The sequence below is a fragment of the Entelurus aequoreus genome, linkage group LG11 (genome assembly GCF_033978785.1).
Source record: "Entelurus aequoreus isolate RoL-2023_Sb linkage group LG11, RoL_Eaeq_v1.1, whole genome shotgun sequence".
Taxonomy (NCBI): Eukaryota; Metazoa; Chordata; class Actinopteri; order Syngnathiformes; family Syngnathidae; genus Entelurus; species Entelurus aequoreus.
The window spans coordinates 32,889,722-32,913,581 of NC_084741.1; the positions used below are offsets into that span (position 1 = coordinate 32,889,722).

The window sequence follows — 23,860 nt, forward strand, 5'->3', positions numbered from 1 at the left end:
AGTTGAAAAAATGTGTTTAAGGATTGGTTTGTTTATGAAGCTTAATGTGGTTTCTGTTATTTTAGGAGAGTTCATTGACAATCATGATTTAGTCAATTTAATTATAGTACTCGGTAAAATGTTTATTTTTAAGGCCAAAAACAGATATTCACTTAGTATTACTTTCTTTAAAACATTTATTCAGTATTTTCTAACTTTAGAAAGTTACATGGTTGAAAATGACAATGATGCCAAAAAACATTAAAAAAAAGATGAGAAGTCCTCAAAGGCTTATTTTGAAAGTATATTTATGTTTATAGATTATATGATATCTGTTGTTGTGTTCCCTAATTTGAGTGACCTGGACATAATCTGGACTGTACATAAATGCTTATTTTGAAAATGTAATTTTGTTTATAAATTATATGCAATCTGTTGTGTTCCCTAATTTTTTTTCTGTGTACATGAATGAAGGTGTGTGTTGCGGAGTCCGACTTGGACATTATCTGGACTGGGCCTGGTTTAAAAAACCCTTTAAACAAATCTAATTTCATTGACAACCTGGTCTGTTGAAGATAAGGCCCTTTTTTTTAAAAAATAAAATAAAATAAGATAAATAAATAAAAAACATTTTCTTGGATAAAAAAGAAAGTAAAACAATATAAAAATAATTACATAAAAAAAGTAATTAATGAAAATGTTAGTGGACCAGCAGCCTATACAATCATGTGTGCTTCAGGGACTGTGTCCCTTGCAGATGTGTTGTCTATGTTGTGGGACCCAGAATATTGGTAGCAGAAAGAAATAACCCCTTTTGTGTGAGTGGGTGTGGATGAGTGTGCATGGGGGAGGTTGTTTGGGTTGATGCACTGATTGAAAGTGTATCTTGTGTTTTTTCTATGTAGATTTAATTTAAAAAAAATAATTTTATTTTTAAAAAATTTTTTTTTAATTTTTTTTATTTTTTAGAACAGGCCCGCGGGCGACTTATCTGGTCCTTACGGGCGACCTGGTGCCCGCGGGCACCGCGTTGTTGACCCCTGGTATTGATCATGATACATGCAGCACATCACCGTACAACAAATGTCGAACTAGCTGTGTACAAACAAAACATGAAATGTGGGCTAATACTTTACAGATACTGTTATATGATTGTTCATGTTTTTCAGTCAGTATAGATTGGTGTCCTATCACATTGTATTTGGTTTTAAGTTTGCAATACACTTCAGCTGCTGACGCAAGAAGCTAGAAGCACCTCTTGCCGTAGCTAGCTTACGGCTAATGCCGTAGCATGCTGTCGCAAGACGATGTGTTAGTACGCTAGGAAAATAGTTTCTCAGTTTTTGCTCTTACAATAACAATGTTGATACAGCTTGGTTATTGTACAGGTTACGAAACATAAATGAAGTAATGTTGGCGATTTTTGGATGCATTTTTTAAAGTGATTTAGAAGCTGAATTGAACCCAACCCATTAGCTGCATTGCTAGTCACCTAAAATGAGCCAATTATTACAAATTAGAATGCAAAAAAAATAACTTTTGTCTTCTTGTCTCATTAGGATTGTGAACGATAGGCAAAATCCATCCATGCATCCAACCATCCATTTTCTATGTGCAGTTCCCTTTTAGAAGAATTTAGCCGCTAAGTCTCCTGCAAAGACATATTGCATGTTTTTCAACTAATCCTGTTTAGATTTTACACACACATGCTTGTCAGTCGCTTGAAGGTGTGTACTCGGGATAGGTGATATGGCCTGAAATATATATTGTAGCCTCCTGTCATAACGATATATTATTTGGTATGTAAATGATAATAGAACCATTTCAAAGCTGGTTACAAAGGCTCCTAATTTTGCTGCTGACATATGCGGTAACATTGCATCATTTCCAGTTGTATTATTTTGTCAAAACTAATATTCATCTACTGATACTGAGCTTAAAATGTTCAAGATCAATGAATAATAACATTTTGGATCACAATTACAATCAGACAAAAATACAGGATGACGGTCTAACATTATCAACTACATTTTAAAAATATTTCTTACCCTTGGCTCTAAATTTTAAACCTTAGGTTTTTGCCCAGGGACTTATTATCAATAACAAAAACGACATAATCTTTTTTGACAATAAAGAAATTTGATCGCTGTAGTATTGACCATATACTGATTGATACTATATGCTTGGTGTCATCCTGTCGATATTTGTATGGATCACCAACCTGTTTACATTTAAGCTCTCTAGCTTAGTGGTTAGCACAGGTGTCCCCAAACTACATCTCGTGGGCCGCATTCGCAATCTGGTTTTGGGACGTCCCAAGTTTAAAAAATTGTCTTTAATTTTTATAATTTTAAAATATTTTTTATTAAATCTTTGTGAACGAGCTAAGAACTGTGTGGGGTTTTGTAGTGTGACAAAATCAATCTGAAGTACAGGATCAAAATGGGGTTTGAAAAGAGTGTCACCATGTGGTGTGTTTGTCAGAGAAAGAAAAGCAACACAGCAGCAACGCATATTTGGTCCAATTCTAAGTAGAAGAGTTAGCTTACACAAATACCTTTGATTTGATTCTTATGTCCCTTTGTTGTTAAGGCCTGAGCGTCCTCTACTTCCTGTTCCTTGTTTTCATCATCTTCCTGAACTGGCGGCAGGTCAAACAGTTAATGTACTGGCTGGATCCGAACCTGCGCTACGCCAAAAGAGAGGCAGACATAATGGTAAGTCATAGTGGGCTTTTTTATATCGGTTAGTGAGGTGCGAGCAGACGCTGAGATTGTCAATGCTGCCGTCCTGTAGGAGTATGCGGTCAACTGCCATGTCATTACCTGGGAGAGGATCCTCAGCCATTTGGACATCTTTGCCTTCAGTCACTTTTGGGGCTGGGGCATGAAAGCTCTGCTCATCCGAAGTTACGGCCTCTGCTGGACCATCAGTATTACCTGGGAGCTGACCGAGGTACGGCCACAGCGACCGATGTCATCGGTCATCACTCTCATGCATGTTTTTCCTTCAGCTCTTCTTCATGCATCTCCTGCCTAACTTTGCCGAGTGCTGGTGGGACCAGGTGATTCTGGACATTCTGTTGTGTAACGGAGGAGGCATCTGGCTGGGCATGACGATGTGCCGCTTTCTGGAGATGAGGACCTACCACTGGGCCAGTATTAAGTACGTTATACACATTTATACCTAGTAGCAGGGTTGTGCCATAAGACGGTATGCCACATAAATCAGGGGTATCTAAACTTTTGCCATTTATGGCCACACACTGAAAAATCAAAGCATGCAGGGACCATTTTGATATTTTTCATTTTCCAAACCCTTACAATAGAAATATTTATTATAACCTTTAGGGCTCCCCTAAAGTTTTGTCCCAGGGACCTGGAAGGTTCTCAATCATAAAATGTTTAAAAATAAGTCATACATATACATAAAGTATATATGTATGTATATTTTTTTTCTTTCAACGCTTAAATCTTTACATCAGTGGTTCTCAAACTTTTTTTCACCAAGTACCACTTCAGAAAAAACTTGGTGGTACCATTACAACCAACATTAAAATACAGTAGCATAATGAGCCTAAGTATTAATTAAAAACAAGGCAGAGGTTTTATTTAGCAAGTATATTTAATATTTTTGGCCAGTGTAATTTTACACACAGTTTGAACAGTAACACTGTGTTTGATTATAGGAAAATAAAACATTGTACTATAATGCTCAGTGGCCTTGTGGTTAGAGTGTCTGCCCTGAGATCGGTAGGTCGTGAGTTCAAACCCCGGCCGAGTCATGCCAAAGACTATAAAAATGGGACCCATTACCTCCCTGCTTGGCACTCAACATCAAGGGTTGGAATTGGGGGTTAAATCACCAAAATGATTCCCGGGCGAGGCCACCGCTGCTGCTCACTGCTCCCCTCACCTCCCAGTGGGTGAACAAGGGGATGGGTCAAATGCAGAGGACAAATTTCACCACACCTAGTGTGTGTGTGACAATCAGTGGTACTTTTAATTCTTTGTCATACCACTAGTGGTACACGTACCACAGTTTGAGGATCACTGCTCGAGATCAACTCCAGATCCATTTGACGATATAAAGTTTTCATTTTTCTTATGTTTGATGCCCATTATGTTAAAGAAAACACTGTTTTTATGGCAAAAACAAAAATATGCAACATTTTCTCCACAAAAAAATTTCAAGTGCAATATTTGATGTGAAGTAATTGGAGCCTTAATCGGTCATTAATTCATAACAACATTGATTTTGATACATTATTACTTTAACAATGACAAGTTTAAAACAAAAAAGCCCACTAAAAGTCTTAAGGATCCAAAATATTCCCCCTCATGAAAGCGTTAAATATAAGTCATACATTATTTTTTATTTTTTTTACTTTCAACACTTAAATCTCTAGATCAACTTCAAATGGATTAACTTGATTGATTTATTGAAACATTGAACTTCAGATCTATCCGTCGATTACAAGTTTTTACTATGTTTTTTTTAATGTTTTTTTAGTTTCTGTGTCTGTTTAAGGCCCTTTTGTCATAGAAAACTTAGTTTTTTCATGGCAAACACACAATATATGCAATATTTCCCCCTCAAAAATAATGTTTGATGTGAAGTAATTAGAGCCTTCAACAGGTCAATAATTCATAACAATATTTATTTTGAACAATGACAGTTTTAAAGAAAAAAAGCAACCTTTATTACAGCTGTGTGTTATTAGAGTTAACATTGCAACTTATTATTGTTACATTTCACCTGTATGCTCTTTTATCCCACATTTTATGTATGTTTTTGTAATAGTATTTTTAGAATGTACTGTGGGCTGCAAATGGCCCCCGGGTCCCATTTTGGACACCTCTGATATCCATTATGCTGACAATAGAGTTTTTAATACTATCACCTCGGCATGTATTTGGATCAAAGTTATATGCTGCCGATCATCCATGAGTGAGATGAGCAACACAATATTCAGACTAGCGAACAAACGCGTCCTCAAGGCACTATACCATTTGCTGGGCGCTAACTTCCCTCCACAATGCAAAGCCACTTCTGAATCAGAAATTCTCGCCTCCATTGCGGCAAATGATTTACGTTTTATTACAAGTAATATTTTCACTGGAGGACGAGGAAAAGGGAAACATGCTGCACTACACCCCGTATGAGGATATGCTATCCGTTAAGCTACAGCTCTTGAATGTAAACAGAAGGGCGTATCGATACAAATATGGACAGTAATGATACCAAGTAAAATATCACTATATGGTAACAGTGGTTCGATCGATAATTTTCTTTTCTACCAAATTTTTTTCGTTTTTGTTCATGTTCACAAACTCAGGAAATAAGTTCTTGACTGGACACAGGAGAGCTTTAAGGACGAAAATGATTTTAATCCAAGCCATTAATATGAAATAATTTAAATTGATATTGTTAAATATATGCTGTTGTATCATTTACATACCAAATAACATAAGATAACGCAATATAGATTTTAGGCCGTATCGCCCATCCTTGCTTAGTTGTTTGGCTACATATGCAGCTGAATTAAAGTGTATGCAATATTTTAAGTCCATAATACCAGAACTGTGCACAATAACCAATGAAGTACTTTGTTGATTGTGTGCCTTAAATGGGTCATATTAAATGAGTTATTTTTCTACATTGGAAACACTTTCTCGTGGTCTACATAACATGTAATGGTGGGTCTTTAGTCAAATTTTTTCATGGATTACTGTATGTTTTACGGATCGTTTTCAAGCCACTTTCTAACCGTCTCTTCAGGATGCACCGTTTTGTGGATCTTATTTACGTGCTTCCACTTTGACTGCGTATTCTCCCCGCCATCTTTGTTGTAGTTTTTAGCGCTTCCATATTTAGTCTACTGATTGATATAAATTGGAAGTATACGCTACTTTGTATTACAAATGGCAACAGCAGAGGAGGCATGTGCATATATGAGCCAGTGAGCCCCATAACAAGAGGATAGAGGAAAAAGAAGGAACTTATTGACTATAGCGCAGACTACAAACGCAGATGCGTGCAAGGCACTTTGGGTACTTTTATACCATACATGAATAATCCCAACCAGTGATGTCACAGTTGTGCATATTCCAAACTGTACGTTAAGCGGAAGTAGGAAGGAAGGCAAGATTGTTTTATAAATATCCCGGCAAAGTCTCCACGGTGTGATTTCAAATTTTCGGGACTTAGGCTGATCCCAACAGCAGGTACCAATAGGTATGAAAAGTTGGTTTCAAATAAAGGTGCCCCTTTAAAGAAACTATATTTGCTAACATGCCTAATCTTTACGTAGGGCTCAGAATCGTTTACATTTTAACTGATAGCCGTGCCAAATCACTGCTTTGGATAGAGCTTCTCAAGTTGAGACTGATGTCCTGTTTGTACATTGATCTTACATCAATGATAATGTTCACAACAACACAAGCAGATGTGGTGTGTTGTGGGTGTATGAATTGTTCTTGCTAGCTTTAGCCTTGTCTTTAAGTCGCTGTTTCAAGTAACCATCTCCACATTGTTTAGTTCAGGACCTGGTGGTAGAGTGGGGATGAATGAGCGGTCCCAAACACATTGTTTTTCCAAACAAATGTTCATTCTCCTCTCAATGACACCTACATTTATGTCAATTTCTGTGATATTCTGTGTTTAACAACAAATTTAGTTTTAATTGCCGATTTTCAAATTCCGTCTGTGGGTACCGTACGTTAACGCAGAAAGTTGTTATGTGTTACTCTTTTTTTTTTTTAGTTTAGTGATTATTGATTCGGCACACTCAAACTTTGTCAAATAAAAAGTAGCAACCATGGTGAGATACCAAACTTCTAGTAGACGTGCTATTTTTTTCACTTCACGCTCACTCATCCGTTTCACGGTTACAAACTCAGGAATTTCCATGAACGTTGCATGGTCCATTAATGTTTTTTTCCAGTTATAATATTTCTATGATGGTAGGAAGCCAAAATTGAAATCGAGATTAAAATGTGATTAATTGTCTAGCCCTACTAAGATTTGTAAATGACAATTACAATACAAAACTTTCCGCAAAAATATGTGTCATCTCGTCCTTGCGTCTGTCATCCAGGGACATCCACACCACCACAGGCAAGATCAAGCGAGCCGCGCTACAGTTCACGCCAGCTAGCTGGACCTACGTGCGCTGGCTGGATCCTAAGTCTTCCCTGCAGCGAGTGATGGGTGTCTATCTCTTCATGATCATTTGGCAGGTGGGTCACTCCGTCTCTGGTGGCTGGGATCATCCTGTGTGTTCTGCATGCTAAATCCCTGCTAATCTAATTGCCTCCTCCGTAGCTCAAATCTAAAACCCGTCTCACTGGTATCCATTTAATGCATGCGGTGTCTTGCTGTCTGCGCTTTAACAGCTAATCCCATACAAAGGCAAAGCCAGGCTGGATTACTCAGGAGCAATTAAAGCTAAGGAGGCTCTCTGCAGCAAGGCTGCCATGTCTCGAGCAATTGGCCGAGCTCGCGACGCACACTGAAGTTTTCCTTATTATTTGTACACTAATGCAACAATGTCATCCTGCACTTGCTCACCTCTCACTAGCTTCAAACTTTAATTATGAGTGTGTGAAAAACAGGAGGTGGGGGCAATTGAGGTCGGCCCAGTATGGTGAGCTGGTTCGGTCACACAGGCATTAGGCCAAAATAAGAGAATAACACTGCAGCAGCCTTCCTGTATCCAGATACTTGCTCCCTGACTTTGAAAACAATAACAAAAACCACCCCAAAAAAGATTTTGTAATAAGAACAACAAAGAGAAATTGTAAAACCTTTGATAGCTTTTTTTCTCTTCTCTCTCATCCACTTTGTCATTGTTTTCATGACATCACATGGACAAAGATAAGACCTTCTGGAAGAGAGTTCTGTTGTCAGATGAAACAAAAATGTAGCTGTTTGGCCACAATACCCAGCAATATGTTTGGAAGAAAAAGTTGAGGCCTTTAATCACAGGAACACCATTCCTACCGTCAAGCATGGTGGTGGTAGTATTATGCTCTGGGCTTGTTTTGCTTCCAATGGAACTGGTGCTTTACAGAGAGTAAATGAGACAATGTAAAAGGAGGATTACCTCCGAAATCTTCAGGACAACCTAAAATCATCAGCCCGGAGTTTGTGTTTTGGGCGCAGTTGTGTGTTCCAACATGACAATGACCCCAAACACACGTCAAAAGTGGTAAAGGAATGGCTAAATCAGGCTAGAATTAAGGTTTTAGAATGGCCTTCCCAAAGTCCTGACTTAAACGTGTGGACAATGCTGAAGAAACAAGTCCATGTCAGAAAACCAACACATTTGGCTGAACTGCACCAATTTTGTCAAGAGGAGTTGTCAAAAATTCAACCAAAAGCTCGCCAGAAGCGCCTTATTGCAGTGAAACTTGCCAAGGGACATGTAACCAAATATTAACATTGCTGTATGTATACTTTTGACCCAGCAGATTTGGTCACATTTTCAGTAGACCCATAATAAATTCATAAAAGAACCAAACTTCATGGGTGTTTTTTGTGACAAACAAGTATGTGCTCCAATCACTCTATCACAAAAAAACAACTGTTGTAGAAATTATTGGAAACTCAAGACAGCCATGACATTATGTTCTTTACAAGTGTATGTAAACTTTTGACCGCGAATGATCTATATATATATACACGGTTATGGGCATAATAATAATTAAGATTATTTTGATCAATATTGACATCAGGATTATTAATCATGATTATTCATTATGTTTGGTAAAACAGTGTTGGGGTGTGAACGCGGCGCCATCATGTAATTTCGTTATCTAATATAAATGCTCGAGATTCTGGATCTATATATTTAAAGACAAATATCTATGTTTTTGTTCATTAATAGTATCAGCGTGTCAGATTTTTTATTATATGATGCCTTTATCTCTATTTTTCCATTTTCATAGAGAGTGGTATTTTTTAAGTTATGTACACACATTTACATGTACTAATGTGTGTATATGTACATGCTGTATCTGGACAGATCCATTGAGAGTTTGAGCAGAAATCTGTCGTATAGGAATTAATTATACACCATAGAACATTAACAAAATGCTATGTCACATGATTGGTTATTAAAGTAATTACTTTGTGGAATGAAAAAAAACAATGTAAAAAACATGTTTACTTTTTGATATCAATATAGCACAAAGCAGTTTGGCTAATGAGAATAAAGTCAAATAAACAAGATTTGTTCTTCAACAACAACCATGTACTTCAGTGCAACAGTTTAGCCAACAAAAATAAACTGGAGTGATACCTCTCACATCTAACACACAATCTTTGTGCCTCACCGACAACTCAGCCAGTGTTCAATTCGATGGAATGACAAAACATTTGAGCTACTATTGATGTTATTGGAACACTAACAAAGTTAGCAGTTAAATTAATGGATAAGTGAGCATCCCATTCAACAAACTACAGACTTTATAAACAAGTTGTGGCAACATTCCCGACAAATCGCCTGCTGCATTCTAACTTTCAGTCGCAGCAGCTGACGGAAGGACGCTAGATGCATGTTCAAAATGAAACTGCAACATCAAATATTTTTCTCCTCCAACAGCATTGCGCTCTTAATCGCACACCGAGACTCAATCTTGTGTGCTTATTGGAGGACATTTTATATGTTAAGTGGCTGTCCAACTTTACACAAGTAAACACGCTGCAGGTCAGGACCGCTTGTATCAAAGCTTATTTTGGCAATTTTAGATGCAAGCTGATATCTTACGAGACTTGTAAAGCCTGTTTACCATTTACTTGTACAGGTGGTCCTCAGTTTACGACGTTTTATGCTCACAAATACACTGCCATAAATGAATTTTAAAATGTAATTTTGGTCCTTAAACACGGCATTTACTAGATAACTACTTACGGAAGAACACATGCATCTACACTAAAGAAGAATAACGTGGCGTATTAGTTTTACTTACTTTCTACTTCAGAAAAAAATATGTTTGCACTTCGTTACATCTCCCAAGCGTGAAGCTGGCTCTTCTGAATGCAGTACGCAAAAGAAAAGCCATCACCATGGATGATAAACATGGTAAATTCTTATTGTATGTACTTCCATTTCCAGCAGGTAGAATGGCCAGGTGTCCAAATACTTTTGTACCTGTAAAAATCGCACAGAACGCATTCATCATATCTATACAGGGTTCATGTAAATGTTCGACTGTGTATGTAAATAATAATCCTTTGTCCTGTGTGTGTGTGTCTTTTCAGCTAACAGAGTTGAACACCTTTTTCCTCAAGCACATATTCGTCTTTCCGGCAAGCCACGCCCTCAGCTGGTGTCGGATCCTGTTCGTCGGTATTATCACAGCACCAACAGTCAGGTGAAAGAGCTTTACTGCAACATTCATCGTTAGTATGCATCATTTTTTTGGAGCCTCACCCATACGATTCTTGCTTTTTCTGTAGGCAGTATTACGCGTACCTCACAGACACACAATGTAAGAGAGTTGGGACCCAGTGTTGGGTGTTTGGGTAAGTCACTTCATATATTTATACAAATGCAACGCCTGAGGCAAAAGAATGTGCTGATGTTAACCATGATGAGTTGAATGTGTAAACATACCAACATATCCTTAAGACAGTTTGCCCATACTAGGATTTGTTACCATGCATACAACTTCAAGCGAATAAGACCCTGTTCAGACCACTAAACAGCACAGTGTTGTTTTACTCTTTTGTTTTAAATTTTACAGCTTTTTTAACTTGATTTTGTTGCCTTTCTTGCCTTGCCAATGCAGGGCCATAGCCTTTCTGGAGGCCTTGGCATGCATTAAATTTGGACAGGACTTGTTCTCCAAAACGCAAGTCCTGTATGTGATCCTCTGGCTCCTGTGTTTGGTAAGATCAGTGTCACAACACTATTTTGTTTAGTTTTGTCATAGCATGTAGAATGTATGGGAAACACTGATTTGGGGATTACTATGATATACAGTAGTTCCTTGTTTATCGCTGTTAATTGGTTCCCGGCCTGACTGCGGTAAATTAATTCCTGTGAAGTAGGAATCTTGAATTATAAGTTAAATATTCTCCTTCCTACCTAGAGCATACAACATCTGTTTACAACCTCCTTAATACTGTGCATCCGGAATGTATTCACAGCACTTAATTGTTTCCACATTTTGTTATGTTACAGTCTTATTCCAAAATGGAATAAATTATTTTTTGTCCTCAAAATTCTACACACAGCACCCCATAATGACAATGTGAAACATTTTTTTTAGAAATGTTTGCAAATTGAATTTAAAAAAAGAATGCACATGTACATAAGTATTAACAGCCTTTGCCATGAAGTTTAAAAGTGAGCTCGGGTGCATCTTATTTCAACTGATCATCCTTGAGAAGTTCCTACAGTTAATTGGAGTCCACATATGATAAATTCATATATATATATATATATATATATATATATATATATATATATATATATATACTATATTGCCAAAAGTATTTGGCCACCCATCCAAATGATGAGAATCATGTGTCCTAATCACTTGGCCCCGGTGTATAAAATCAAGCACTTATGCATGGAGACTGTTTCTACAAACATTTCTGAAAGAATGGGCTGCTTTCAGTGATTTCCAGCGTGGAACTGTCATAGGAGGCTGCCTGTGCAACAAATCCAGTCGTGAAATGTCCTCGCTCCTAAATATTCCAAAGTCATCTTTATTATAAGAAAAGTGAAGAGTTTGGGAACAACAGCAAGTCAGCCACCAAGTGACAGGTCACGTAAACAGACAGAGAGGGGTCAGTGCATGCTGAAGCGCATAGTGCAAAGACTTTCTGCACAGTCAGTTGCTACAGAGCTCCAAACTTCATGTGACCTTCCAATTCCAAACTGAATTCAGAGTAATTGTCTGAAGACCTCCGAGACAGGATTGTGTAGAGGCACAAATCTTGGGAAGGCTACAGAAAAATACCAATTAGCACAGTGGACTCTGTCATTCGTAAATGAAAGAAGTTTGGAACCACCAGGACTCTTCCTGGAGCTTGATCGGCTGTCTAAACTGAACAATCGGGGAGAAGGGCGGTGAAGGGAGGTGGAGAAGAGCCGGATGGTCACCCGGTTAGAGCTAAAGCATTTCTATGGGGAGAGAGGAATACCTACCAGAAGGACAACCATCTCTGCACCAATCCATCAATCAGGCCTGCATGGTATAGTGGCCAGATGGAAGCCATTCCTTAGTAAAAAGCATATGGCATCCCGCCTGGAGTTTGCCAAAATGCACCAATTATCTGGTCTGATGAGACTGAGATTGAACTCTTTGGCGTGAATGCCAGGCATGGTGGTGGCAGCATCATGCAGTGGGGATGTTTTTTAGCGGCAGGAACTGGGAGACTAGTCAGGATAGACGGAAAGATGAATGCAGCAATGTACAGAGACATCCTGAATTAAAACCTTTTCCACAGCTCTCTTGAACTCGGACTGGGACAACAGTTCATCTTTCTGCAGGACAACATCCCTAAGCACACAGCCAAGATATCAAAGGAATTGCTTCAGGATAACTCTATAGATGACCTTGAGTGGCCCAGGCCAAGCCCAGACTTGAATCCCATTGAACATCTCTGTAGAGTTCTGAAAATGGCTGTGCTCCAACGCTTGAGAGGGGTTGCAAATAGGAATGGGCAAAACTGCCCAAAGATAGGTGTGCCAAGCATGTGGCATCATATTCAAAAAGACTTGAGGCTGTAATTGCTGCCAAAAGTGAAACAAGAAAGTATTGTGCGAAGGCTGTGAATACTTATGTACACATGATTTCTTAATTGTTTTGTTTTAATACATTTGCAAAAAAATAATGTCACATTGTCATTATGGGGTATTGTATACAAAATGTTGACGACAAAAATGTATGTATTCTATTCTGGAATAAGGCTGTAACATAACGAAATGTGAAGTGCTGTGAATACTTTCCGGATGCACTGTAAATGTTTTATAATATTATAAGAATCCCCTAAACATAAAATAACACAAATATAGTCGCCTTTCTGGGTATGGTGTTATTTTATTTTGAACATGCATACAATTACAATATGATTCATCACGTTTCCAGTTTCTCGTAACTGTATGTCGAAAAAGGAGCAAGACGAAGCAGATCTTTTTTAACCCTACCCCTTTTTCTTCCATAGTAATTCCTAACCCTTTTGTTTTTACTCAATTCGTAACAAAACAGTAAATAAATGAGTAAGTAAATTTAAAAAAGTAAATAAATATTCATTACATAAACAAAAAATAAAGTTCTCATAAATAATTACCGTAGTTTTTTCATAATGAGATAAATAAGATTATCTCACTTTCAATAAGGTTCAAAATGTTTATCAGAATTATTCTTCCTTGCACTTTGTAAACACATAAACAATTTCTTAAACTAGATCATGTTAGTACATTGTTAGATTTATTTGCTTAACCCTTACCATAATTTAACTCGACATACTTATATAGTAAAAGTCTTAAGTGTTGTACATGCATATACATGTTTTAAGTTTGATTTTTCTCTAAAGTTATTTTTTTTCCTCATGTTGTGCATTTTTGGGTATCAGTTATAGTTTGCTTTGTGCATAATTTGAGCGGATTGCAAATGCACCAAATTATTACATTTCAATATGTTTGATTCAATAAATAAAAGGCTTTAGTGTTCTCCTTAGCCAACATTATGTTTTTTTGTAACTGACCTCTTTTGTAACACAGTTAGTGAGTGGAGCATACTTTAGTGTATATTTCCCCATATTTGTACACAATAACTCAGATATGGTAACACTAGCACTTTACACTCATTTACACCCAAAATAGTAGTGTTGGTCAGGGCTGAGCCAATCAGTGACCACAATATTGAACAGTGCGCTCTGATTGGTTTAGTCTGTTCTAGTGGCCATTACTACTGTAGTATTGATTTTTATACTTTATTTAGTGATTTTTATGCTTAAAAAATTAATTTAATTTTTTTTAAAATCCACAATATAGTGAGGGACAACTAAACTACGAGAACTTTACCTTGTTTATTGCGTCTTTCAAAATTTACATGCAATTTTTTTTAGGGAAATTTTATATTTTTTCATAAATGTGCTATCGTTTCAGGCCTTCATTACATTCCTGTGTCTGTATGGAATGGTTTGGTGCGCAGAGACCTACGGCCCAAGAGAAAAGGTACGTTCCATGCTAAGGATGGGAATTTAAAACCAGGTCCCAGGGTTTCGATTCCTGGGAATCATTTGCCGGTTTTAATGATTCCCGATGGCACAAACGCTGCAGTGTTTTTCGAAACCAAACAAAGTTGATGCTAATCAACCTGTTTTATCCTCTTTTTCCAAATGAGAATCAATAAAGAACTGAATCGTTGAGCAGAATCAAAATCATAAACATTTTATTAATTCCTTTCCCTAGTTATTTAGTTTTGTCACATGAGATTTTTTTGTTAAGTCCCCATTGTGGTTTTAAAGAGCTACAGACTACAGCACATTTATATAAGACTGACATCAGCATTTTATTAGGTTAGACCCATCTGTTTCCCTAGAGGCCAAACAATGTGCAAAACATGTTTCAACAACAATCTATAATGACATGATTTGTTTTATAAGCGTCATCTCATAAGTGCAGTCATACATCATCCTGAGTTGGAGCATTGAATGTAGTGTAGGGGCCAGTATTGGGAAGCATTACTTGTGCTCACATTGTCATTATGCAGCTTGAGAGACAATTCTCATCGCTGGTTGCGTCAATATGCCTCATTCTGTCTCAAATGGAATACTTAAGTACTATCAATCAATCAAAGTTTACTTATATAGCCCTTAATCACGAATGTCTCAAGGGGCTACACAAGCCACAACGACATCCTCTGGTGAGATCCTACATCAGGGCAAGAACAAACTCAACCCAATGGGAACAACGGGAAACTTTGGAAAGGACCGCAGATGTGGGGATCCCCCCCCCCCTGGGTGACCGGTGCAATGGATGCCGAGTGGATACGGTTAATCATGTGAGAGTCAGGTCCATAGAGGGGCCAGCAGGGGATCCTCTTGCATGTAGACATGTCGGGGCGCAGAGACTTCACCGACTGATGCATAAGGAGTGGTCACCCTTGGTCCGGATTTCATGTGAAAGTCGAGGCCAGCAGGGGATCATATTAAATGGAGACAAGTCAGCAGCGCAGAGACGTCACCAACTGATGCAAAGAGGAGTCGTCCATCCTGGGTCCCGACTTTGAACACCTAACGGCTGATCCGTGGTCACCTGATAACATCTCCACACAGGAGAAAGGGGCAGAGCAGAAAAGAGAGACAACAGATCAACTGGCCAAAAAATGGGGTCTATTTAAAGGCTATAGTATACAAATGAGTTTTAAGAAGGGACTTAAATGCTTTTACTGAGGTAGCATCTCTAACTGTTACCGGTAGGGCATTCCAGAGTACTGGAGCCCAAATAGAAAACGCTCTGGGAATCACTAATAAGCTTCATTGAATGCAGATTTCTGGCCGGGACATATGGTACAATACAATCAGCCAGATAGGATGGAGCTAGACCGTTATGTATTTTATACGTAAATGGTAAAACCTTAAATCGCATGTTAAGTGCACTGGAAGCCAGTGCAGGCGTAAATGATCAAACTTTCTTGTTCTTGTCAAAAGTCTAGCAGTCACATTTTGTACCAACTGTAATCTTTTAATGCTAGACATAGGCAGACCTGAAAATAATACGTTACAGTAATCGAGACTAGACGTAACAATCGCATGAATAATGATCTCAGCGTCGGTGGTGGACAAAATGGGACAAATTTTAGCAATATTACAGCGATGAAAGAAGGCTGTTATAGTAACACTCTTAATGTGTGACTCAAATGAGAGACTTAGGTTGAAGATGATACCAAGAGTCTTTACCAAGTCGCTTTGTGTAATTGTTTGGTTGTCAAATGTTAATGTGGTATTATTAAATAGGTGCCAGTGTCTAGCAGGACCGATAATCAACAATTCCGTTTTCTTAGCGTTAAGATGCAAAAAGTTGCTGTACATCCATTGTTTAATTTCATTCAGACACGCCTCCAGCTGACTACAATCCGGTGTATTGGTCAGTTTTAGGGGCATGTAGAGTTGGGTGTCATTAGTATAACAGTGAAAGCTAACACTGTATTTGCGTATGATGTCGTCTAGCGGCAGCATGTAGTTGCTCAAGAGTGCAGGGCCAAGAACCTGTGGAACTCCGCCGGTACCATAACATACTCCGAGGTCATATTGTTATGGGAGTTGCACTGCATCCTGTCAGTAAGATAGGAGTTAAACCAGGAAAAGGCTAAGTCTGACATACCAATACGTGTTTTGATACGTTTTAATATAATGTTATGATTTTGAGTGTATCGAAAGCAGCGTTAACATCAAGTAGCAGCAACATGGATGACGCATCAGCATCCATAGTTAGCAATTGATCATTCGTCATTTTGCCGAGGGCTGTCTCCGTAGAGTGATTTGCCCTGAAACCAGACTGAAAAAGATCACAGAGATTGTTAGACACTAAGTGTTCATTTAGCTGCTGTGCAACAATTTTTTTGTGGATTTTTGAGGTAAAGGGAAGGTGGGACACCGGACGGTAGTTTACCATGAGGTCAGGATCGAGGTTCGGTCTTTTGAGCAGAGGATGAATAACCGCTTTTTTGAATGCAAGGGGAACAGTGCCAGAGGAAAGTGATATGTTTATAATATTTAGCACTGATGGTCCTAATATTACAAACAGCTCCTTGTCAAGTTTCCAACGAAGTGGGTCAAGTAAACATGTTTGTTTTGTCCCATCTACAAGTCGTAGGACTTCCTCTGTTATTTCTTTAAAAATAGAGAGTTTATTTTGGAGAGCAATATCTGTCATACTTACATTCGTATCTGCGTTTATAGATCCCAGTTGGAGCTGGGACGTGTTGTCTTTAATCTCTTTTCTAATGAGTTCAATTTTCCTGTTAAAGAAATTCATAAAGTCATCAGCCGTGGGTGGAGCTACTGGGGGGAGTCCCTTGTTGGGTTAGCAATGCTAGTGTACTGAACACATTTTTAGGATCGTTTTTGAGGCGGATGAGACTGGAGTAGTAATTAGTTTTAGCTAAGGTAGGCGCGTGTTTACAAATTATTAAACTCCATGCTTGATGGAAAGCCTCAAGTTTAGTTGCACACACTTTGCGTTCCAGCTTTCTACATGCTAGTTTAAGAGCTCTGGTTTCTTCTGTAAACCAGGAGGTACGCCTTTTGGGAGCCTTTTTTAGCTTTAGCATGTTCTATACTATCAATGGCGTTGCGCAGGGCACCGTTAAAGTTGTTAGTGAGGTTATTGATAGAGCCCACATAATTTGGGAATGGCACCATTACCGAAGGAAGTAGGCCAGCAAGAGTCGTATTTGTGACAGCATTAATGTTGCGGCTGCTAAAGCATTGGTTATTATTAGCTTGTTGACAATGAGTCAGAACTTCAAATTTTATAAGGTAATGATTGGAAATTACTTTAGTGTACAATAGTATCATAACTTTGGAGGTGGTGACACCCCGGCCAAGGACTAGATCTATCATATTGCGATGCGTGGGTTCATTTATTATTTGTCTTAGACCACAGCTATCAATTATAGTCTGGAGCGCCACACACACAGAGGGTCTGACAGGGTATGTTGTTTCTTTCACCGAGTCGAGTTCTTTCTGTCTTCGGAGCACTTGCAGGAGCGTGAGGGAGCAGAAGGCTTTGGAGCCGCAACTAGCTTAGCTTCGTTAGCTTAGCTAGCTGAGAGAAGGGCGGTGAGACAGAGAGTGGGTGCTTTGCCAAGTTTGATAAGACTACTACCGTATTTTTCGGAGTATAAGTCGCACCGGCCGAAAATGCATAATAAAGAAGGAAAAAAACATATATAAGTCGCACTGGAGTATAAGTCGCATTTTTTGGGGAAATGTATTTGATAAAACCCAACACCAAGAATAGACATTTGAAAGGCAATTTAAAATAAATAAAGAATAGTGAGCAACAGGCTGAATAAGTGTACGTTATATGACGCATAAATAACCAACTGAGAACGTGCCTTGTATGTTAACGTAACATACTATGGTAAGAGTCATTCAAATAACTATAACATATAGAACATGCTATACGTTTACCAAACAATCTGTCACTCCTAATCGCTAAATCCCATGAAATCTTATACGTCTAGTCTCTTACGTGAATGAGCTAAATAATATTATTTGATATTTTACTGTAATGTGTTAATAATTTCACACATAAGTCGCTACTGAGTATAAGTCGCTATGAAAAAAAATGCGGTAAATATGTTTGAGAAGGAATAAAGAAAGCTGTAAACAATTAGAAGCACACAGATAGAAAGATAGTACTTAGCTTTTTTCGCAGCAGCAGCAGCGAGCATCAGCAGACTTCTCCGGACGTGACTACGGTACACTAAGAGCCTGATCTCCTAAGGTCCAAGTAGCACGCTAAACAGCGTGTACAAACTATAAAATAGCGTGTACTGTAAGTGGGCGTGTTTTGTGTGATTTACTGTATTAAGACTGTACAATTAAAAACTGGTGTACACCGCCTTATTTAAATGAGGTTTTGCATGTACTGGCTTTAGCCAAGGGAACATTAATTTCCCTCCACATGTTATTATGCTCTCCAACCTGTGTGTGATGTTGTTGAACAAGCAGCACACATTTATAATCTGTAACATCTTTTCTGCAATATAGAATAGCATTCAGAAACTATTTTTTGCTTGCTGATGCTTTGCATGGAGGCAGTGACCATCACAACAGCAACACATTCGTGCTTCTGGAATAATCCTAACACAAGAAATTGCATTTTATTAGACATATTTTCATATAGGAGATATAATAATCTCAAAAGGAATTTTTTTTTTAAATAGAATTTATTTTTAACTCTTAAATCTGCCTGCAGCTATAAAATCATAAAATGATATTGCTGAATAGACAATATGTCTAATATTTTTCATTTGGTTAGCGCCTTGCATGGCAGCTCCCGCCATCAGTGTGTGAATGTGGAAATACTGTCAAAGCGCTTTGAGTACCTTGAAGGTAGAAAAGCGCTATACAAGTATAACCTATTTATCATTATTTATTTATTTCTGATAGTCCAAATATGTTGACATTTTGCAACACAATTACCACCTTTCTCACAGCCATGTTTGCAACTGTGTCAGATTGCACATACTTTTCAGACATGCTAAATAAATGTAGATGAAAAATAGCACCTGCAGAACACTTACAGCCTTGATAAATCACACTATAAAATAATTAAATTTGTATCTTCTTCTCCCAGTATTGTGGGCATTCTAATTTTTAGCATATATTCTGCATATTCATTAAGAATATAAGAACACACTAAATGTATTGCGCTCTCAAATCTGCTCACTTAGGAGACACAATCCTCTGCACACTAGTTTAGTAAATCAGCTTTGCGTGTGCTTTCAATTTTGCGTGTGTTTTAATATACGCAAACCTTTATCAGATCAGGTCAGTTTAGCACGGCAAACGTTTCCCTGTGCAGTTGACTGAATGTGTGTCATCCCATCACGTGTCCGTCTCCTTCCACAGAGCTTCTCGGAATGTGAGGACAGCAATTACACGGACTTCGTTGACCCTGTGGTAGAAAGATTTAAAGGTACAGTAACACGTTTCTCATGCACTTTGGAGGGGGGGAATATGCAGTCACAGGTTCGTCAATACTCAATTGCATGATTATTTTCTATTATGTATTGCAGGAGACATGGAAGACGGCAGCCCACAAGTAAGGGTGAGAGGAAAGAGCGCGGGAAAGGTCAAGTCCATTAATGGCGTGGAGGGCCAGTAGACTCACCTCAAAAGGTTTGGGTGGGCTTTAAGATGTGCTTGCAAGCCCTCAATTACACAAGTGACTAACAGTGTTGTTCACGCGCCACACCCAACAGCGCTCATAAAACGCTCCTTTTCCACAGCTGTGCGCATGTGCACTAAGCACTGTGTGTGTGTGTGTGTGTGTGTGTGTGTGTGTGTGTGTGTGTGTGTGTGTGTGTGTGTGTGTGTGTGTGTGTGTGTGTGTGTGTGTGTGTGTGTGTGTGTGTGTGTGTGTGTGTGGGGGGGAGGGGAATAACTGCCAATTGTAGGTTGAATTGCATGCTCCATGTAGCTGATCATTTACAGACTGCAGTATATATTATTCATTACTAGCGGCTCCAGACATTTCAATATTCCATTCCATTCATGTTTGATAACATCAACAATAATAATAATAATATTGTCATCCTACAGTTTACAAAGCGTGTGTGTATGTTTGGTGATAATATCTTGAATGTGGGCGGGGATTCTTCCACAGCCTTAGTGACGTGGAACAAAGCAAAGCACACACACAGCTAAAGAAAGCACTTAGAAGGAATGTACATTTGTAACGCTTGAGTTTTTTGTGGAATTCTCGTCCGTGATTTTATTAATGGCTGCTATTTTTTTTTTTACCATGATGGTAACGAAGGGCAAATATTCAAATTGATCGCTTGCCCAGTTTTGTTACGTGTGCATGGTGGTGTCACACACAAGCAACACAACATCTTTTTTGTCTTTTCACTCACCTTTTGTGCCTGTCTCCATAATCACTTGTCTTGTGGCTTTTTGTGTGTTTTTTTAATGAAATACGTCTTCTCGTTTGGACCGTCAGTATCATCTCATGCAGTACACAACCATGTGCAATATCACCTCAACAACGTTGTGCAGTAAAGGTCCCTTTGGAAGAGGGGAGTGAGATACTGTACTGAATCCCCCCGCCCCAAACAACTTGCTCCTTGTGCTCCCTCCGACAAGGTCAAACGTGACTCACGTGAGTGCAGTCTGCATGAAAACACTCCCACCTCCATGTTTGCATGTCAGCCGTATTGTTCAAGCTTGCAGTTTTGTATGTTCCAGGTACACTTTTTTTTTTTAATACCTGCTGCCTTCTCCTTTGATGTTTTTATAATATGACATTGAAGTGAGGATGCACCTATAATTCTTGACAAATCACACATTAGTTGCCCCCAAAAAGGTACAGATGTTTCCTGGCTTCAAGTCATTTGCCAAAAGCACTCATGTTTGGAAATGACTTGTGCTGTCCTATATCACTGTGAACTATCAGAACCACATTCAAATGTTTGACATGTTCTTTAAAACTCAGCGATGCATTCTTTGCTTTATGTAACTTGACCCAATAAACAAATGTCATATCCGTAGAGGGTTGTTGATGTTTTTCTTGACCTCTAAAGAAAGAAAAGGCAGATTGGCTGACTCAAGTTCTGACTGTGTGGGGTCCAATTTCACTGCACAACATGAAACCAAAATAGCTTCCTAACGGCAAGCTGCAGTCTAAAGGAAATGTGACTTTGAAGGGAAGGGCAAGGTCTTGTGTGAAAGTGAAGTTGACTCACAGGAAGATGTTGGAATTCTGGGCCTCGTGAGAGGAGGATTTGTTTAACTTGGAAACTCCAATCTTCAAAACTGTCTTCTTAATTTAGTTTATTATTTCTTCTTTCAGTAGTCAACAAAATACAAACAATTTTACATCCATAAATTGACAATTTTACAGACCGTTTAGACTGAAGTCAAGCACTTATTTTGCCTAACCCTATTAACAAAATTAAGTACATTATGTAGCAAAACCAGGGCAGCACGGTGGAACAGGGGTTAGTGCATGTGCCTCACAAGGTCTTGAGTAGTCCTGAGTTCAATCCCGGGCTCGGGATCTTTCTGTGTGGAGTTTGCATGTTCTCCCCGGGACTATGTGGGTTCCCTCCGGGTACTCCGGCTTCCTCCCACCTCCAAAGACATGCACCTGGGGATAGGTTGATTGGCAACACTAAATTGGCCCTAGTGTGTGAATGTGAGTGGGAATGTTGTCTGTCTATCTGTGTTGGTCCTGCGATGAGGTGGCGATTTGTCCAGGGTGTACCCTGCCTTCCGCCCGTATGCAGTTGAGATAGGCTCCAGCACCCCCAAAAGGGACAAGCGGTAGAAAATGGATGGATGGATGTAGCAAAACCGCGAGACATCAGGCGTTGATCTTGAGCTTCATAGACATGTGAGAGCCTTTTCCATTTCCTTTACGCAACATGTTACTAATACACTTTGTTGTGCCATTCACCCGAGACCATCTCCTCATGTTGCAACATGACAATGTTGCAAGGATCTGTACACAATTCTCAGAAGCTGAAAACATCCCAGTTCTTGTATGGCCACCGGACAAGTGGATCGGCGTATAAGACGACGTGTTCCAGTTCCTGCCAATATCCAGCAACTTCGCTCAGCCATTGAAGAGGAGTGTGCCAACATTCCACAGGCCACAATCAACAACCTGATCAACTCTATGCGAAGGAGATGTGTTGCCCTGTGTGAAGCAATGGTGGTCACACCAGATACTGACTGCTTTTCTGACCCCCCCAGACCCCAATAAAGCAAAACTGCACATTTCAGGTTGGCCTTTTATCGTGGGCAGCCTATGGCACACCTGTGCGTTAATCATGCTGTTAATTAGCATCTTGATATGCCACATCTGTGAGGTGGGATGGATTATTTTGGCAAAGAAAAATGCTCACTAACACAGTTTTGTGAACAATAATTGAGATGACTATATTTTATGTATATAGTCGAAGTTTTAGATCTTTGCGTTTATATTTTTGTTCACTATATAAACATACACTGTATATGTACGAGTATGTGTGTGTGTATATGTGTATGTATATACATATATATATACAGTATATATATGTTGTGTGTATATATATATATATATATATTTTTATATATATATGTGTGTTTGTGTATATTTATATATATACATGGGTACATATATTTGGCTGTATATGTAAAAAGTGGATAAAGTGCACAATAGCGCTTCTGGTGGGGCTCCAGCTCGATAAACACAGCTCACTAGCATGAAAGCTACATACACTATAGACCAGGGGTCACCAACGCGGTGCCCGCGGGCACCAGGTAGCCCGTAGGGACCAGGGGCCGTACTTATCAAGCTTCTTAGAGTGCCATTTTACACTTAAGTCCTGAGAATTTGCGAAATGTAGTCCTACTCTCAAACTTAAGAATAAAAGCTTTTTATCACTCCTACTCTCCACGATATTTAAGAGACCTTCAGAGGTGTCTTAAGTGGTTAGGAGTTGCCAGCAGGGGATGGCACTGAGGCGAGAGAGACGTGCGTGAACGTTCAGGGAACGGAACGATGTTTTTTTGTTTTTTTATGACGAGCAGCTGATCAAACGGTATCGTTTAGACAGAGCGGATATTATTTTTGTCACAGATTTAATACTTTTCGATTCCTTGTTGATTTCTGCATGTGGCTGCAGTGGGCTAGTACCTGTATATATAGAGCCACCCACACCAGTTTCAAATTAGTTGCCTAATTAATGAATTGGAAAGAAAATGTTATGAGAGTAGCGTATGTGTGTGGCCGTGAGGTGAGTGACGTCAGTGAGTGTGTGGGCGAGAGAAGAGAGGGAGCGGTAGCGTGAGTGCCGGCGGGGACTAGTTTGTTTTGTATTATTTTGTAGTTTATTGTCAAAATATACACTCCCATTGTCCACTTAAATATTTCCAAGATATTTATTTATTCTTAGACAACGGATTCCCTTCCGTGATTGGTCATTTCTATGGACACAGAAATGACGTCACCTAAAATTCCGTTTACGGCACATAGTAATGTCGTAATTCAGCTCTGAGTGTGACACTTAAGATTCAGTCCTACACTTCGCTGAAAGTGTGAGTAAGACGCTTGATAACTAACTTTTAAGTGCAGCTTTCAGCGAATAATTTATTTACTCTTAAGTCAACTCTTAGCAGACTTCTTAGGAGTAATTCT

The 23,860-nt window shown here is 38.9% G+C and overlaps 1 protein-coding gene across 2 annotated transcripts in view; it reads left to right on the forward strand.

Moving 5' to 3' along the window:
- ptdss1a (phosphatidylserine synthase 1a) overlaps positions 1 to 21,227 on the forward strand; it is a 36,726-nt gene extending 15,499 nt beyond the window's left edge. Inside the window, exons 4-14 of one of the 2 annotated variants that reach the window (XM_062063017.1) lie at positions 2,572 to 2,696; positions 2,776 to 2,934; positions 2,993 to 3,144; positions 7,079 to 7,220; positions 10,246 to 10,358; positions 10,444 to 10,509; positions 10,776 to 10,875; positions 14,108 to 14,176; positions 19,588 to 19,654; positions 19,755 to 19,857; positions 20,681 to 21,227. In XM_062063017.1, the coding sequence (XP_061919001.1) occupies positions 2,572 to 2,696; positions 2,776 to 2,934; positions 2,993 to 3,144; positions 7,079 to 7,220; positions 10,246 to 10,358; positions 10,444 to 10,509; positions 10,776 to 10,875; positions 14,108 to 14,176; positions 19,588 to 19,654; positions 19,755 to 19,843 (1,082 nt within the window). In that variant the 3' untranslated portion in view covers positions 19,844 to 19,857; positions 20,681 to 21,227. Of the gene's footprint in view, positions 1 to 2,571; positions 2,697 to 2,775; positions 2,935 to 2,992; positions 3,145 to 7,078; positions 7,221 to 10,245; positions 10,359 to 10,443; positions 10,510 to 10,775; positions 10,876 to 14,107; positions 14,177 to 19,587; positions 19,655 to 19,754 lie in introns of both variants that reach the window. The other variant, XM_062063016.1, reaches the window with a different exon arrangement.
- The last annotated feature ends 2,633 nt before the right edge of the window (positions 21,228 to 23,860 follow it).